This window comes from Myxine glutinosa, chromosome 13 (genome assembly GCF_964187855.1).
Source record: "Myxine glutinosa chromosome 13, kmMyxGlut1.1, whole genome shotgun sequence".
NCBI lineage: Eukaryota > Metazoa > Chordata > Myxini > Myxiniformes > Myxinidae > Myxine > Myxine glutinosa.
Window position 1 is genome coordinate 20,364,815 of NC_136273.1, and position 19,825 is coordinate 20,384,639.

Sequence of the window (19,825 nt, forward strand, 5' to 3'; positions counted from 1 at the left end):
GACACCCATTTCTCCTCATTAATTGTTCTATCCCCATCTGCAGTATGTTCACCTTGAATTCCATCAATCTCTTTGCCAGAAATAACGGTTTTCTATTGCTGGAGCAGTGTCAGCGCCGCAATCCTGGCCCTCATGGCCCGTACCACGCACCGCATTACCTCCGCAGTGACGCAAGTCTCCTCCGCAGACCCGCTGCCCCTGCAGCGTCCCCGATCCGCTGCCTGCAGTATAATCTACGCTCGCCCCCTTCCACACGCATTGCCACACTGTAATCAGATTTCGCATGAGGAAAGCTAATGCCACACCGTGCGCATTATGTTCTTTTGTCTAAGTCTGGTGCCATATTGTCGTCATCCTTCATGTAATCTGCACTGAAACTCCTCCAAGAGTCATTGCTTGTGCCATAGACGTTTTGCTACCATTGTTTACAGGAGAGATGCACACGATGTATATCACAAAGGTGGATGCGTGTCGAAAACTCTTGTGCGATCATTGTGAACAGACCATTTGTTTTATTTCATTTTTGCAGAATGATTGATGAGCTCAATTCCAGGTCTGGTGATAGCTAAAGCATGCATATACTAGTGCAAGCATTTCTTCACAGTGACACATCCAGCTTATAATGTCTTATTCTCTTCCTCTTGGATACCCTCTACTGACCCTCAAATGCAACCCTGTCCGGCATTATGCTTATGTGGACATCACCATTCAACTCCACGTAGAACTGCCTCGCCCTTCAATCTTTGAAGATTTGACCTTGTTCCCATCTCTTCTTCAGAGGGAATAGTTTTCAACGTATCATATGTTTGTGGCAGAGGTCAAGTCGTTTCAGGAGGCAATAAAGCTTCCCCCTAAGGCCCAGTGCATTCTCAGTATCACATACAGACAACTACAACTGTCTTTGCCTTTTTCTCCACTTTCTTTTTCCTCCCTAGCACATCGTTCCTCTCACTACATGATGTAGTAGGCCTACTTATTAAGGAACTAGGGAGAAGCAAGCAATTCAAGTGTGTATTAGATGGTCTACAATATCTAGTTTCTAAAAAATACAAAATGATTAAGACCTTTTGCAGCCTCAAAGGGGCTTGTCTCAGCAAGTCACCCATCCTACAGTTACTCCAAGATGTCTTGTGGCCACCATGCTGATTCGGGACTTAGCTTGTGCCTTAATATTAACCTATTTGTCTCCGTTGTCATATGATGTGCACACCCTCCTGCTCCCATTATATGAAAAGGTTTTGGTTTTAATGGCACTATGAACCACCTTTAGAGGCCATTTTTCCCCCGCAGAGCAGGTGTAGGTCCTTTTTGGGCACCGTGGTCCCCTTTTTTGAAGCAATGTTTTATGGCTGGATGCCCTTCCTGCCGCCAACCCTGTTGGTCACCTCTGGCGACACACAGGGAATTACCAGTGAACTGGTACTCAATTTGCCGACCTATGAATGATGACAGGCTGAGTCAACCCCTCTGGCGTTAATTTAGCGATCGACCGGGATTCGAACCCAGGATCCGAGGATCCCAAGCCGGCACCCTAACTACTAAGCCAACACCTGGAAATCCAGTTGGAAATAATGTAGGATTAGTATGAAAGGGCACAGCATGAAGATAAAGAAAAAGAGAGCTAGAACCAGGATGAGACAGTTATTTTTCTGAGATGGTAGTCGTTTGCCAGGTACATGGAATAGTTTGCTAGAGTAGTTTGAGCAACTGTATTGTCACGTCAGGGCCCCAGCTAGTGCGGGCATTCTGAGCCGGAGGTCTAAGACCACCGAAGATGCCGAAACGATGTTAGAATTCAATACTATACTCCATTTAGAATTACTATTACCATTTACAATCACCCAAGGATCCCTTAAATGAAGTCAAAATTGGTGGTAGTTCGTGGAAGGCAAAAGGCTGGAAGATGTTTCTTAGCAAATAATGGTTACCTCTGCCACCGAAGGTGGACGGAGGTTATGTTTTCACCCTTGTCTGTTTGTCTGTCTGTCTCATGTTTGTTTGTCTGTCTGTGAGAATGATATCTCAAAATGTTGTGGACAGATTCGGACAGAATTTGGTGGACAGGTTGGGTATGTGACAAGGACAAATTCATTCGATTTTGGTGAAGATCCGAATCCGGACCGGATACTAGAATTTTAAAAGTGATTTGTCACAGTTGAGATAAAGGGCCAAAAACAATATATATATAGCATGATATCTCAAAACGTTGTCGATGACTTATGACAAAACTAGTTGGATGAGTTGTTTAGATGACAAGTACAAGCTGATTAGATTTTGGTTCAGGTCTGGATCCAGATCGAGCACATCAGTGGGATACAAAACATAAACTGGTCGGCCTGACGGAGGTATGTGCGCTACCGAGTGCCGTTCTAGTTCATTATGAAAATGACACTGGTAGGGGGATGAACAAGGCAACAAAACCGGGACAGATCTGTCACACGAGGACAGACAAACAAGGATGGTAAGACACAAAAATCCGATCTTGTGCACAATGTAAAGAAATAAAACCCAATGGCGCCAAAATACCGGACTCAACCCATGCAGACGCAACTTGAGGCAGACACGCAAGGGTGCACTCATTCTCTCGGCCTAGATTGTGCATTTTATCTTCTGATTCCATTGCTGTCCAATTCCAAGTCCTTCCAACACCACCTCCGACCCCATCCCCACCACCCTTTTGTGTTCCTCATCGTCCTGCCACCCGCTTTATGTACATGTATTATTTATATACCTATCAAGTAACAATATTAATTAAGTAACAATAAAATATACTTTATTATTATTGTTGATAGGTATGTAAATAATTAATGCATGTATGTACATGCCAGGATGACAAGGATGATGGGATGACTTTTGTTGGAAAATGATGTTGGTTAAGGAGATGACAATGGGATTGCATGTCTACAGCCAAGGCGAGTGTGCACACATCTAGGCCATCGTGCCAGCCTGAAAGATGAAGTGATGTTGTGACCATGCTACCAATGTGTTGAAGATGAATGAGCAAGAATGATGTGATTCTGTGTGTCTGAAACTGCTCATTGAGGGAGGTGATGTGGAAGAGGGTGTGATTTGCTCGAAGCAGTGATATTTCCCAGCGTCTACTTCCTACTGCGTGAACTTGCCTGCAAGCTGCCTTCAGAGCATAACTTATTCATTAATAAATGACATCCTTGCCCTCAATATGTCATTGTGTTTATCTGAAAGAAGTTTCCTGAATACACAACAACATTTTCAGGAAAGTTTTCTTTCTCTCTGCATGATCATTAAGAGTTATTCCCTGCTAACGCATTCTTCTTTCCTGCAGTTGCTCCCAGTTGGTACTCTTCCCAACGCTGCGGATTGTGATGCAGAGCTGTGCTTACACTCTGGAACAATCTGGCCTTTCTGAAGCACACTGACAAGCAACAGTAAATTACTTCCTGAATTTGAGTATTAATTGCCGAAGGGATTGTGTAAAAATAATTGACCTTCACAAACCAATTGAGCCTTGAGATTGTAGTACATTTCCAGTGCAAATGCAAACATTGATTTACTGTTGCTCTTCATTCTGCTCGCCATGTAAGAAATGGTTCAAATGGCTGAAGTAATTAGGATGCAGCTGTTTTTAAATTTCTAAGTGGGATATATCTATTTATTACGTACACCTCAGGTGGGATTTTTTTTAACCCGACTCCTTTGCCACTGTAAGTGCACCATGTTACCCCCACACCACACCAATCAAACCCCCCACCCTCTTTCTTTTTGCTTATACAGAATGAATAGACTGTTTCTTGCAGAAAGTCTTTAAAACAATAAACTGGTATGAAGGATTTTATATATTTTTTATGTATTTAAGGGAATATTTGACTTCCGGAGACGGCGGCAGGGATTTTCGAAGCTCCACACGGTCTCCACGTTTTTCGAAGTTAAGTCTGTTCACAATTGTATTTTGTCGAATTTTGTCGAAACTGTATTTATCTTTCGGTGTGTGAAGTTATTGTGTGCAACTTTGGTTGTTTCTCGGTGTTTATCTTTCATAAATTGATCGTCTGTTTGCCGTGTCGTGTCTTGAGGCCTTGTACAGTGTGCACTGTACAACCTTGAGGCTTTGTTTTTCTCTCAGCGGTCCGTCTTTTGTGATCCAATAACTTTCGTTCTCTGTATTCCCAGTCTTTTCACCCATAGCCTACTTCCTTGTGTAAATCTCAACTCAAAAAAAAAAAAAAAAAAAAAACAAAAAAACATTTTCCTTCTCTGTTATCATTCGTTTATTCATTCTTATTCGTTCGTTCGTTCTTCGACCACGTGTTTCTCCCCCATTTCCCCAGATAGTTTTCACTCATTAACCTTCAATGTTTACACTTTCCCCTCAAGTTATGTATTCCGTCATATTTTATAACACCTTTTTCTTCTTCTTCTTTAAAAGGCTGCTTTCGACTTGCTCACCAAATCAATTCATCCCAAAAAAAATATCCATCTCCTATAGTGCCTTTTTTCTACATTCCCTAAACTCTCCTGCACTCCATCCTCCATCCAGCGTCCTTAAACGTATTTTTAACTCGAAGGTCACAAGCAACTCATTTTGCAATAAATGTTCGTTTCCCATAAATCGTACACTTTCAAAAATCCAATCTCACCCCTCCCCTCCAAATCTTCCCCATAACCCCTCCCCTCCAAATCTTCCCCATCACCCCTCCCCTCCAAATCTTCCCCATCACCCATCCCTTTCAAATCTCCCCCCTAGCCCCCTCCCTCCTAAACGACCCCCTCACCCCTCCCCGCCAAGACGCCCCCTCGCCCCTCCCCTCCTAGACTCCTGCCTCACCCCTCCCCTCCAAATCTCCCCCATATCCCATCCCTTTCAAATCCCTCCCCTTGCCCCTTCCCTCCCAAACTTCCCCCTCACCCCTCCCCTTCAAATCTCCCCACCCTCATTGCTTCTCAATTTCCCCCCTCTCACTCCCCCTCCTCAAAGCGTCCTCCCCGCTTCTTCCCCCTTCAAACTCTCACCTCCATCTCCCCCAACCTTCTGCCTCGCTCTTCCCCCTCCTCAAATAACACCTCATTGTGGCTCACCCAATCACCATCAAACCTTTTGTCCGCCCCATCCTTCCCTTTCACCGAGCTATTCTGAAATCTCTGACACACCTTCAACAGCTCTCCCTACCTCTTCCACCTCTTCCACATCTTACCCTACCCCTCCTCCCCCCTGTTCTGTATCTGATGCTCCCCCTTCCTCTTCATTAACGGTATGGACCTCAAACATCCGGGGCCTTCGTTCAAACTTAACTGATCTCTCCATACAGGTTGCTTCTGTCAAACCAGACGTGATCTGCTTAACAGAAACTTTCCTCCTTTATGATGTCTCTGATTCCATAGTATCTCTCCCGGGCTACTCGCTCCTCCGGTATGATAGACCTGAGCCTCGTCCTGGAGGCGGGGTTGCTATCTTTATCAAAAACTCTCTTCCTCACTCGCCCTGCACTGCACTCTCTCCACCTCACCCCCAGGAATACCTCTGGCTACGGCTTCCCCTTCGCTCCCACCTCTTGTTCATATGTGTGTTGTACCGTCCACCAAACAGTGATGACTCCATCTACATCTCGCTGTCTGATGATATGGACCAACTTCTATCTACTCATCCCAACTCTCTCTTCCTCATATGTGGTGATTTCAACTGTCATCATGCCAGTTGGCTGGGTGTGGGTACCTCTCTCACCAGCCATGGCTCCTCAGCAAAGGACTTCTGCGACTCACTGGGACTGACACAATCTGTCAATTTCCCGACCCAGATCTCAGTCAACGGAACATCTTCTCTTCTGGACTTGGTTATGACTAACTTCCCTGAAAATGTCTGCTGCTCTTCTTCTGCTCCGATCGGATCATCTGATCATGTCCTTGTTAAAGTGGACATCTCTCTGACCATCCTCAGGGAGCCTGCTCAGCGTCGACGAGTCTGGCATTTCACTCAGGCCAACTGGCACGGTCTTCAAGCAGCCATCAATCATCTGGACTGGTCTCCCATTTCTACCACCTCTGACATCAACTCATCCTGGGAATTCTTCCAAAGTAAATTGCTCTCTCTCATGCACAGATTTATCCCATCTCGTCTTCAGTTGTCTTACCCTTCCTCCCGTCCATGGTACACGGAATCTTGTGGTGAGGCTGTTGCCCAGAAACAACTTGCCTTCGTCTCCTGGAAAGCAAATCCAACGGAAGGAAATCTCATTTCCTTTCACAAAGCCCGAAACAAGTGTGTGTCCACCCTCAGGAGAGCCAGGAAACAATATCTCTCCGTTCTCAAGACCGAACTCTCTTATCTGTCTCCCTCTTCCAAATCCTGGTGGCGTCTGGTCAAATCCGTTTCTGGTGTTTGTTCCCCCTCCATCCCCTCCCTTACCTCAAATGGCTACACAGCTGACTCCGCACGTGAAAAAGCTGAATGCCTCAACTCTGTGTTTGCCTCTAAATCTTGTGTCCCAAACCCATCCCCCTCTGTACCCACCATACCCAGTCGTACCCTGCTGCTCCTGGACTCCGTGTCCTTTCCTCCTGACAAGGTGGAAAAGTTTCTGTCAACCCTCGACTCTGATTCTGCAACTGGACCCGACGGCATCAGCCCACGGGTCCTAAAATCCTGCTCTGCTGCTCTATCTCACCCTCTCTCTGTTCTCTTCACCCTCTCTTTTGCTCAAGGTCAACTGCCATCTGCTTGGAAATCAGCCAACATCACCGCTTTGCACAAAAAAGGTGCAAAAACAGATCCTAGCAACTACAGACCAATCAGCCTTCTCCCAATTATCAGCAAAGTCATGGAATCCATCATTGCTTCGGATATGAAATCTTTCCTCTTCTCCAATGGCTTGATCTCTGATCATCAATTTGGTTTCAGACCAGGTCACTCTACTCTGGACATGCTGCTTCTGCTGTCTCAACAATGGATGGAGGTCCTCAATGCCAAACAGGAAATTAGAGCTGTCTCCCTCGACATATCACGTGCCTTCGACACGGTCTGGCACCCCGCTCTGCTCACCAAACTCTCCTCCTTTGGTATCCATGGAAATCTCCACGCATGGCTGGCGGACTTCCTCTCTAGTCGTCGTCAACGTGTGGCCCTGAATGGGTTTCTCTCATCTCCTCTTCCTGTTCAGGCTGGAGTTCCCCAAGGCAGTGTTCTGGGCCCCGTGCTTTTTCTGGTCTTCATCAATGATCTCTCTGACTCTCTCGAAAATCCTCTCTATCTCTTTGCTGATGACTCCACTCTCTGCCGCTCCATTCCTCTTCCCTCAGATCGGCAGTCTGCTGCCTCCTCACTCTCTGAAGACCTGGATAAAATCACAGACTGGTCAAACAAGTGGAACATGTCTTTCAATCCTGACAAATCTCACACTCTTACTATGTCTCTCCGAAAAGATCGACTGGACAACCCTCCCATCTACTTTCTCAACAATCCTCTCCAAGAAGTTCTGTCGCTCAAGATTTTGGGTCTCACTATCTGCCATGATCTTTCTTGGGAAAACCACATTTCCAAGCTGGCCTCCAAAGCCAGTCGCCGACTGGGCATCCTCCGTCGTGCGAAGTCCTTCCTCGGCACACCTGAGCTCCTCACCACATACAAGGCTTTCATCCGCAGCTCAATGGAATACTGTTCTCCCCTATGGGCCGGTGCTCCTGCCTCACACCTAGCTCGGCTTCACGCTGTTGAAACCAAAGCTTTCAGAATTATTGGAATCTCCCGCGATGAAGCTATCTCTGAGGGCCTTTCACTCACTCACCGCAGGCAGGTAGGTGGTCTTTCTGTCTTCTACCGACTCCTCTCCGGCCTTGCACCCCCAGCTCTCTCTGTGCTCTGTCCCCCAAATATTCCTACAGGTCGCACAAGATCTGCCAGCAACCCTCTGATGGTTAAACTGCCGAAATCTCGGCTCTCTGCTCACCTTCACTCTTTCATTCCTCTTTTCTCCCGCCTCTGGAACAAACTCCCTCACTCCCTTCAATCCCACTCCTCCCTCCAGGTCTTTAAAACAGCTGTTCACCACCATCTCTTATCTTCCCCCATCCAAAACCTTGATCTTTTCTACTCCCGCTAATTCACCCCAGATCCACCTTGTTTGAAATTCCAACTTCTTTCCTGGAAGTCCTGGCAGTGTCCATATGTTTTATACCTCTCCCACCGCCCCCTTCCCACGCCCCCCCCCCCAAAGCCCTCGCCCTCTCTCAGATCTCTCGATGTCTCCATGTCTCTCGGTCCCTGCTCTCAAATGTTGTGTTTGTGTCCTTCCCCCTCTCTCCCCATCTTGTCTACCGCTCCCTATGTTATATGTTTTATGTGTCGGTTTGTCTTTCTGTGTGATTAATGTTCGCTCTTTCACGAGCCTCGACCTTGTATACAAAAAAAAAAAAAAAAAAAAAAAAAAAAAAATGATTATGATTCAACGTAGAAAGCATCCGAGCATGAGTTGTTCCTTAAGTGATGTAGATTGCCAGGTGATTTTATAATAAGTACAAATTTTGAAGTCCATCTCCAGTCAGTCATCTCAACTCTCATATCCAGTCATATCCAGGCATCTCATCTCCAGTCATATCCAGTCATCTCATCCATTGTCAATCATCCCAAATCTCGTATTCAGTTATCTCATCCCCAGTAAGTACTCCCAACTCCCATCTCCAGTCATCCCCAGTCAGTGATCCCAACTCTCATCTCCAGTCAACCCCAGTCAGTCATCCCAACTCCCATCTCCAGTCATCCCCAGTCAGTGATCCCAACTCTCATCTCCAGTCAACCCCAGTCAGTCATCCCAACTCTCATCTCCAGTCATCTCCAGTAAGTACTCCCATCTCCAGTCATCCCCAGTCAGTGATTCCAACTCTCATCTCCAGTCATCCCCAGTCAGTCATCCCAACTCTCATCTCCAGTCATCCCCAGTCAGTCATCCCAACTCTCATCTCCAGTCATCCCCAGTCAGTCATCCCAACTCTCATCTCCAGTCATCCCCAGTCAGTCATCCCAACTATCATCTCCAGTCATCCCCAGTCAGTCATCCCAACTCTCATCTCCAGTCATCCACATTCAGTCATCCCAACTCTCATCTCCAGTCATCTCATCCCCAGTAAGTACTCCCAACTTTCATCTCCAGTTATATCCAGTCATCTCATTCCTAGTCATATCCAGTCAACTCATCGCTAGTCAGTCATCCCAACTCTCACGTTCAGTTATCTCATCTCCAGTCATCTCATAACCAGTAAGTACTCCCAACTCTCATCTCCAGTCATCTCATTCCCAGTAAGTACTCCCAACTCTCATCTCCAGTCATCTCATTCCCAGTAAGTACTCCCAACTCTCATCTCCAGTCATCCACATTCAGTCATCCCAACTCTCATCTCCAGTCCAATTTCAACCAAACTTGACAGGAGGATTAAGCGTCACACGTTTGAGATTGTAGGGTCTTCATTTGCCCACCTCCCCAATGGGGTTGTCCGCATTGGGCGAAATCCGTGTTGAGGTGTACATCTATGTTAAGATAGCTTATCATGTCATTTTTTCCAAGTCCGCTTCTAAAAACTAAAGTAATAATAACACTACTGATTATAGCATAATATTAATGTTATTACAAAACAATATTAATACTAATAATATTTTTTTAAACCCCTCCCCACAGGGTTTTTCCTCTATGGACAAACGCTGTGTCAACTTGCATAAGCAGCTTATCGTGGCATTTCATGGAAAATTCTTCCAGGAAGTAAAGAACATTATAAACCACGAACACGTATAACTGCCTTTTGAAACCATCGCTACTGCTGTTTATCACTAACCTGAAGTAAATCTGGAGGATTCCCGACACCCTTGAGGCATTATATGCATATCGCATCCTCCACAAACTAACGGACCCCAGCCGAGAAGTACTGTAATATATATATCCCTGAGAGGATAATAACATGATCCTTCCTGCCGCCACCTTAAGGAGTGGGTGTACTGGTAAAACCAAAATAATGGAAACATCGAGTTATGTTATAGATTTTGTAATAATTTCACAAACACAAACAAACAAACTTCACAAACACAACAAATACATTTGTGCAAAATAATTGTTTGTCTTATGATTGGTGTAAATCACGACAACACAGCAACTCAGGTACAGTCATTATCCTCAGCTAAAACAAGTCCGTTCCTCAGTAACGACGCTAAGCTAGTATATATATATATATATATATATACAGTCATGGCCAAAAATATTGGCACCCTTGCACCTTTTTCAAATAAGGCACCATTTCTTACAGAAAATTGTTGAAATTAAAAAATATTTTGGTATCCACATACGTATTTCTTTCATTTACAGTTTAACAAAACAAAAAAAAGCTGAAAAAATTACTAAATTTTAGCTTATTCCACACAGAAATCCTAAAAAGGCCCGGACAATATTATTGGTACCTTTTAGAAGTTGTAAGAAATAATTAGATTTCAAGCAGGTGATTCCCCTTTACTTTGGAATTGAACTCACCTGTGGTGAGTTGCAGGTGCCTGCAATATAAAAATTACTCATTCAACTAGTTTGAATGGGGAAATAGAGTCATTCTGCTGTTTTGTGTCACCCTGTGCACCGCAATAAGCATGGAGAAAAGAAAGAAAACCAGAGAATTGTCTGAGGAGGTCAGACACACGATTGTAGCCAATTGTTACGTGGTCCCCTCGGTGACTACCTGGTCTCGGTGACCCCCGGACCGTGAGAGGACCTTCGCCAGCAAGTAGTATTATATATATGCGCTTTCGCAACGCAATCCCTATGAATTCCACCCAAGAGAAACTGATGTGCAATGATATATTTCCAGGGTAAGGATAGCATACGATTTCAATGATACAATCACGGATATTCCCCGAGCAATCAACAACAAACAACCATCAACAATTCCCCAATCCACAATCAATTCCCTATATGCTTAAGATGGCCATCTTATATAGGTGTGTCCACTTCTGTACTCACGACCCCCTTTTGGTCTCTGCCCCTCACAATGTCTCTGGGCCCCTCCTGACCGAGATGCTGGTCGGCGTCGCCGCTCTCGGGCGGTTGAACGAACCCCGGGTGGACGTGTTTCCACCGGGCAGGTATCGTACCAGGCACCGCGGCTGCAGCCCCTCGTGGCCACGCGAAGCGGGTACGGTAAATCAAGCCAAAAGCCCCACGCCGCTTGCAAGGCGTGTTAGGCCCCACGTGCGACCCGTACGCGTCTGTTTAGATGGTGCCGCGAACGGTGCCAGACGCGGGGTCGATGCACGGCCCCACGTCAACTTGACGTCTCCACCGGGTAGGTACACGTCCCGGTAACTCCTCTCGCCAGACGGGCTTCGGAACGCCGCTTTTCCACGCAGCGCAAGGTCGATCCCACCTTTCGTCGGAGCGGGGCGAGGAAGAAGAATACTCGTCCCTTTTCTTCCTCGTGTCTTTTGTCTTCCGTTTCCGGTCACTTCCGTTTCCGGACACTTTTTCAGAAGGGCTCCTGACCCTCCAACCACAACAACCCTTAATCTACTACGCATGGATAAGCAAAGACCTGAATGGTAATTCACATACATTCACATAAATATGTAACACAATCATGAACAATCTCAAGGCTACAAGTCCATCTCCAGAGACCTTGATGTTCTTGCGTCCACCATACGCAATATTATCAGGAAGTTTAAGGCCCATGACATTGTGTGTCTGTTTTTTTTTGTGTGTGTGTGATTGATGTTAGCTCTTACACGAGCCTCGATCTTGTAAAAAAAAAAATATATATTCCATTGTTGTGCTGTTTTATTTAACAATGATTGTTGGAATGTACGACTGAGTGTGATCAGGAAATCATTTGTGGGCAGCCATTTCACATTAGCAGATGGCAGGGAGTATTTTTTTGCAAGACCATGTAAACTTTATTATTATTATTTTTAATCCTCAGTTAAATGCATCCTAAGTTACATCCTTCAAATGCCTTTTGAACACATTTCATTTGCCATATGTGCAACAAGCCATGTTGTGATGTCACCAGAGATTAATGTTTTTGATTTGCGTCGCTCTCCATCAGGTGTGATGTCAGTGCTGTCATCAAGCATTGTTATAATTGTGCTGGCAAAAAAAAATCACATTGGTGAAAAGTCTTAAAAGGAAAGGGAATTATAACATTATGCAAGAGCAGTTCGAGGTTCACATGGACAAGTAAAAATCATTGTTCAGTTTTGCAAATCTGCTATCCATGATGTTGTGTATTCCCTGAGAATGTTATACCGGAAGTGGCCACATTGGTCAAAGCATGAACGTTCTTTTTTTTTCTTTTTTAATTTGCAACAGACCCCTTGTAGACCCGATCACTACCAGAGGTAGACAGATGGTTTCTTGAAGAGATTTATGACATGTGATGACACCTGGGTCTATCATTTCCTTCCAGATGCAAAGCGAGTCAGCATGGAATGGAGACATTTTCCTCTCCTCTACCAAAAAATATTCAGGGTTCAGCAATGTGTCAGACAGCTTGTGGCAAGTGTTTTGGTGTCTTCCTGATTGGTTTAATTTGTGAGCAATTCCTTGAACATGTGAAACCATCAATGCACACAGTACTGTACTTCAAATATCTTATCATGGTTCCCAGAGGGAGGCTTTACGTGTTTGGTCTTGGTGTCCCGCTTTTTGAAGAATATTTTTTCCATTATTTTATTTTAAAATTTTCAATTACTTAATTTTTTACAAGTTTCGATTAAAAAAAATTTTCATTACATTTAATTTTTTTAATTATTTAATTTCCCCAATTTTTTTTTTAATTTTAAAATTTTCCCAATTGAAATTATTTCATGTGGTCGCCGACTGACCCGACCATGGTCACCATGTCAAAATTATTTCCATTGTCACCAACCAGATCCAACCTGGCGCCGTCCTCGAGGACGCCCACGACTATCTTGGTTACGCCGTTGTGCCAATGACATTGGCCTGAGCCCACATGAATGTTGGTAGAAGGCGGAAGACCGACAGTTACAGGGGTCGCTATTCCCCTTAGTCGGGCAAGCGGATTAGTAGTAGTTGTAGTAGTAGTAGTAATTATTTAATATTTTTAAAATTTTCAATTATTTGAATGTTTTTAAATTTTAAATTATTTAATTTTTACATTATTTAATTTTTAACATTATTTTTAGTTTATTTTTACCGTTCCTGAAGGGAGGCATTAAGTGTTTAGTCTTGGTGTCCATGGTACCCTGCTTTTTGGGAGAAAAAATTGTTTATTTTCATTATGAGGCAGAATTTCAAGTGTTATATTACCAATTGGCTAATATTACGAGTTGGTGATACCGAGAACCATCAGCGATCTCCGATTGCAGCTTTCCAGTTACACAATATTGTAAGGTGCATTAACTTCCTTGTACTCTTTTAATAAAAAAAAGTCCACATGAACCATGAACTACCCTTGTATAGTTAATTATACGAAAGGAATGGATTTTGTTTTGTTTTTAAAGAAGGAATCATAAGGAATCTAAATTTTGCTAATAAGCAGATATTCATATTCTCTGGCACACACACCTGCCACAAGGTCTTTATTTTGGTTTTCTGTTTGTTGACCTTGTTTGCTGCACTTCCGTACTGCTTATCCGGTGTCCTGCAGGCTTCGACTCAATGTCCCCTGCATGGCCTCTTGGCACAAGTATGACGCATGCCTCTCATACCCCTCTCTGCGACGATCAACATGCACTTCTCAAGCCGAGTCCACAGGAAAAAGAGCTGCATGACGACAACCTGCTTTGCATCGAAGGTGTCCAAGGAAGGAATTCAAACAATCAGCTCAAAGTTCCGCCTAGTAACAGTAAAACTGAAGATACTCGGAAGGTTCTGAAGTTGGAAGAAAATACTTTGATAAGTTTGGAAAGCAAATATGATTACATCGAGGAAGCTAGTTTTACAGGGTTGAGGCAGGAAATTTATCAGGTTGTGGTTGAGACCCAAGGTGAAGCAGATCAGGTTATTGCACTGAAGGAGCACACAGTTGTCTTAGCTGAAGATCTTGCAAAAGAAGCCAATATCCATGAAGGGTTCAAGGAAGAAGCAGTCCCATATGATTGTGCAGGTCACATAATGACTATTCCAGAAAAAGGTAGAGCTGAGAAGATGCCATTGGATAATTGTAGTCAGGATCACTCAGCCAATCAAATAGTAGAGGTGGAAGATGTTGCACAACTTGGGACGACTTTTAAGCAGGACCGAAAGCATGAAAAAAATGATACAGACAATCTCAAGCATGAACAACAGACAGACGTTCCATCAGAATCCAATGTTCATGTCAAAACAGAACAGAGCCCAACTGAATCTGAAGCCATCGGCGAGATAGGAAATCTAGATTCGAGCATGAATGCTCAACACCAAGTGGGGATTCTATTGAAGAAGGACAAAGAAAGCCCAGACAGTAGTAAACCAAACAAAGTTGAACAAAAGGAGATTATTAGCAGTCAAATGATGGAAGACATGAAGGAAGGCAAAGGTGCGGCCAGAGTGAAGACGTACAAAGGAAATGGCAAAGGCTCTTCAAATAAAAAAGAGAGGTTAGATGGAAGCAAGATGCAGAAAAGGGACAAAGGAACAAAGGGAGCAATTCAAATGTATGATGAGGAAAACTGTGAGTATATTTGTATTCTGCACATAAAAACATTCATGTGGTAAGATGAAAGGACATACAGTACTGTAGATTGCCCATTCTCCAAAAATATTAGAGAATCTATCCAATCGGTCAAAGGTCAGAAATTAGACAAGACAGCTTAAAGGTAAGTGCACTTACCTTAGAGCTGTCTAGTCTAGTTTTGATTCCCTACCTGACGACAAGCTGTTTGATTGGTGCTTTACAGGAAGGGCATCGGATACCAAACTGCGCCATCCCTCTGGCCGGGTGTCTCGTCTGCTCTCACTAGCTATCGGTCATTGAAAGATCCCAGAGTGCCTTTCGCATCGAGTGGGAGCGAGTTATCGCCGGCACCCTGAACAAATTGCAAATTCCTGCCCCGATTGTAATTACACCTAGAGTAATTGGGTATGCCTAGAGGGTTGCACATTCGTGTCAAACCCGGGTTCGAACATTGGCCCAGTTACAAACTGTCATGGGGCGAGGCATCGACGTGTTCCTCGGATGGACGTTAAACCAGGCGCCCTATCTGCCGGAATTACTTGTTGGACGTTAAAGATCCCACGGTGTCCATCACAAAACATTTCAATTGATCATCGCACGACTTGCATTTACACGATAGATCTGGTGCATCCACATTTACTGGTTATTGATTAAATTTACTACAAATTAAATTGTTATTTACAAGTTAAATTTATTAAATAATTTAAATTTAATTATCTAATAAAATAAAACAAATAAATAAATATAAATAAAACATATATAAATATAAATATAAAACAAATAAAATAAATAATTTAATAAATTTAACTTGTAAATAACAATTTAACTTGTAGTAAATTTAATGAATAACCAGTAAATGTGGATGCACCAGATCTATGATGTAAATGCAAGTCGTGCGATGATCAATTGAAATGTTTTGTGATGGACACCGTGAATTATTTACTGGTTAAATTTACATTTACTACAAGGCATTTACTGGTGCTTCTTGTAGTCACATACATCGTTATTCATCTATCTATAATTCCAGTAATCTCTGTCTGTACGTTTGTACGTTTGTCTGTGACCGCTGTTTCTCGACAACCACGGGTCCGATATACTTTTAACTTGCCAGGTATATTGCTGGGGACCCGAGGATGTGCCTTTTCAAGGTTTCATATTAATCGGACAATTACTTACCGAGCTATGTCCAAAAAACGATTCAACCAATCAGAGACCAGCGAACGATCGCGTGTGCCGAACGTGGCGGACACACTCTGCCTCGGATGGCACATTTGAGAGCGTATTCATTTATTTCACGTTTGCAAACTATGTTGGCGTTAAACTATGTTTTAAAACTAATAAAACCGAATTTGCGATTCATTCGCTTTCCTGCGCGTTTGTGCACGCGATGGCGATTTCTTTACCAAACTCCGGAAGCCGTTCGCTTTGGACCAAACCATTGCATGTAAATAGAGGGGGGGGATTGTCACCGTACTCGCAAGCCGTTCGCTTTGGACCAAACCATTTCATGTAAATAGAGGGGGGGGGATATAATTTTATATATATATATAGTACGGGCATGCCCTAGTAGTATTCAATTTGCATTCTCGAATATGTTTTTTGGACTGGGCAATCTGCAAGTATTTGTATGCAAATTGAACATTCTAATTGCACATTGTAATTCCAATTTTAATTCAACAAATGCTTGTGAGAAAAACAAACAAATGAGTGAAGCATCAACTGTGGTTCCAAATTATTTTATTTTATTTTATTTTTTTGGGACGTTAAAGGTTAATGCTGTATATTTGCTGTGAATTAGAAGTTGTATGAGTTCCAGAGAATGACAGTTTACTGTTGCACTTGTGTAATGCTTCTCCCAGCAACACCGTCACCACCACGCGATGTGGTCGTGCTAAGCTGTACCAGACACTCCATGGTGCTGGGTTGGAAAGAACCTGCAAACACCGGAGGTTCTGACGTCACACGTTACCATGTTGACTCGTACAGCAAAGATGGTTCGTTGGAGACTTCCTTCAGCACCAAAGACCCAGAAAGATTGCTCGAGGTTTGAATCACAATGACCTTTTTGTGTTTCACTTCCCATGAGATTTGCACAACAAATATCCCTTGAAACGCAGATAATGACATTTAGCTGGGAGACTCCAGCTGGGAGCTGGGAGGCTGGGAGGCGGCAAAAAGGGTTGGCGTCAGGAAGGGCATCCGGCCGTAAAACATTGCTTCAAATAGGGGACCGAAAAACAACAACAACCACGGTTCCCGAAAAAGGCCAACCCCCGCTTTGCGGGGAAAAATGGCCTCTAAAGGTGGTTTTACTCCATATTAGCAACTGGAGAGTTCATAGAACACCTTACCCCACACAGTCTTGAGAAACAATTTAATTGATTGTGATGACGTAAAATGTGGTAATATTTGGTCCGAGTACTGCTAACCCGAAGTGTTTTGAAAGTGTCAATGAGGCGATTTGTGTTCGCCGGTGTCCAAGTACATAATTCAAATGAAGTAAAATGAAGATCGTAAAGGTTGCGGAAATAATATTCGGAGGTTTAGCACCGTTGATGCAACATCTTTTACACCACCTTATTACCTTCGCAAAAGCGGAAGGTTATGTTTTGATCGCTGTGTATTTATTTGTATGTCTGTGTGTGTGTGTGTGTGTGTATGTTATTCGCATAACTCAAAAAGTATTCAACCGAATTGCATGAAATTTGGTGGGATGATTGGTTATTATACGGGACACATTTGATTAGATTTTGGGAGCAATCGGGTCAAAGGTCAAGGTCAAGGTCACGAAAAGGTCAAAATCGTATTTTTACCATAGCGCGGTCAATTTTTATCCAATTGGCATGCAACTAATGCCAAAATGTTCAGAATTCAATGCCCGATCTTGTTTGTCATAACTCGGTCAATTCTTATCCGATTTGCATGAAATCAGCACCAAACTGTTCACTGTTCTGTTCCCTACACTCCCATGCCAAGTACAGAACAGTAGCTGCGGCGAAGGTATGCGCTCTACCGAGTGCCCGTTCTAGTTTAACACGTTAAATTCGTTCCTCGTGCCTGCTGTTTGTGTCCTTTGTGGAGTTGCTAAAAAAAATAGTACGTTCCAGTTTGGAATGATTTTCAATTTTGTTTGATTGCCAGACAAGGCAGACAGAGTAAAAAATATTATCTCACTCCTCTCTGAGCATGTACGACTGGGACAAATTCAGAGCCAAAGTACTGCTAAACAGCAGGTTCGTTTTCCGATTCATAGTCCGATTCGCGTTCAAAATATTAAATTCAATTTACATTAACTTGTTCCTCAATCATAAACTGACGATTGTAGATAGACAGATAGATAGATAGACAGACAATGTTAACCAATTGCTTAACATCGCTTTTCGCTTCATGTGTACAGGGTGAAAGTATGACGAACGCACAATCAAGCACACATTTTCACCCCACTTGTCAAGATTCCTGAGAATTTAGGCAAAATAATAGTTAGTAACATCTGGAATTGGTGAATAGTTTTCCAATGAAAAGGTTTCTATCTATCTATCATCAAATATGCAATTTGGCGTCTGTCTGTCTGTCTGACGATTTTTGACCTTGATACATTCCGTCATTACTTATCCAATCTCGACCAAACTTGACAGGATGACTAAGGGTTGCACAATGAAGGTTGTAGCGCATTCATTTGCCCTCCCTCCCCAAGGGGATTTTTTCCCCCCAAGCGGGTTTTTTCCCCCCAAGCGGGTTTTCCCCACCATTGCACCAATGGGGTTGCGTGTTGTGGTGTGTATCTATATAAAGTTAGCTTTATCGTGGCGTTTTTCCAAGGCCGCTTCTAGTAACAAAACGAATGATAATAGCATAATATTAATGTTATTACAAATCAATATTAATCTTATTATAATAGAGCAAACGTATATGGTTATGTTTGTTTGTTTGTTTGTTTATATGCGACCAAATCGTCTTCTTCTTCTTCAAAATATATTAACACCCACAACACAGTCCGTGAACTTTTAATTACGTTTAGACTGCTGAGACCCCTCAGACCTTTGACGACCTTTAAAGCCCCCAAGACCATTAACACCACCAAGACCCCTGAAGACCCAAAATACCCTTAAAGACCCTGAAGAGCCAAAAGCCCCTGAAGACCCCAAATACCCAAAATACCCTTAAAGGCCCCAAGGATCCAAAAGACCCAAAAGATCCCGAAGACCCAAAACACGCCGAAGACCCAAAAGACCCCGGAGACCAAAAACATCCCGAAGACCCAAAAGATTCTGAAAGACTCAGAGGAACCAAAAGACCCAAAAGCCCCTGAAGACCCAAAAGACCCTGAATATCCCAAAGACCCCGAAGACTCAAAACACCCCAAAGGCCCAGAGGATCCAAATGGCTCCGAAGACCCAAAATACCCAGAAGACCCAAAAGACCCCGAAGACCCAAAACACCCTGAAGACCCAAAACACCCTGAAGACCCCAAAGACCCTTAAATACCATTTAGACCCAAAAGACCCTTAACTACCCTGAAGAACCAAAATACCCCCAAAGACCCAGAAGAAACAAAAGACCCTTAAGACCCAAAATACCCTTAAAGGCCCCAAGGATCCAAAACAGATAGCCCCTGAAGACACTGAAGACCCCAAAGATCCAAAACACCCCAAAGACCCAAAACACCCCAAGACCCAAAATACCCTTAAAGGCCCAGATGATCCAAAAGACCCTGAAGACCCAAAAGACACCAAAATGGTCAAATATGCCTATCCCTATGAAATGACGTGTGGTGAGGTGCGCCCGAGTCACGCTAGTACTAATAATGTCCCACCTCCCCAAGGGTTTTTTCTCCTTGAACAAACGTTGAGTCAACGTATATAAATAGCTTATCATGGCGTTTTAGTGGGAGCAACGGCCCAATGGCCTCCAACAGAACTAAAAATATTATAAACCACAAACATGTATGATTAGCTTTTTAAACAGTCGTTAATGCTGTTTATAACACTAAACAAAGAAACGTGGAGGAATACCGACATCCGTGAGGTAAGTTTTACTGACAGAACTGAGCAAACATCTACTGTAATCTATATACCGCACAAGGGTTGGGTAAATAACAGCCATTCCTGCCGCTAAAGTATCGTTTTTCGAAGCGGCCTTTTGAAACCCACCAATTAAGGTTTTGTTTGGAAAACTACCAATGAAACCCACTTTTCCTGCTGATTAACACGAAACTGAA

General features: G+C 43.5%; 1 protein-coding gene across 1 annotated transcript in view; it reads left to right on the plus strand.

Moving 5' to 3' along the window:
• LOC137439171 (myomesin-1-like) overlaps positions 1-19,825 on the plus strand; it is a 141,167-nt gene that overhangs the window by 58,438 nt on the left and 62,904 nt on the right. The window contains exons 15-16 of the mRNA XM_078766990.1: positions 13,600-14,604; positions 16,467-16,651. Coding sequence (XP_078623116.1) covers positions 13,600-14,604; positions 16,467-16,651 — 1,190 coding nt within the window. The remainder of the gene's footprint in view (positions 1-13,599; positions 14,605-16,466; positions 16,652-19,825) is intronic.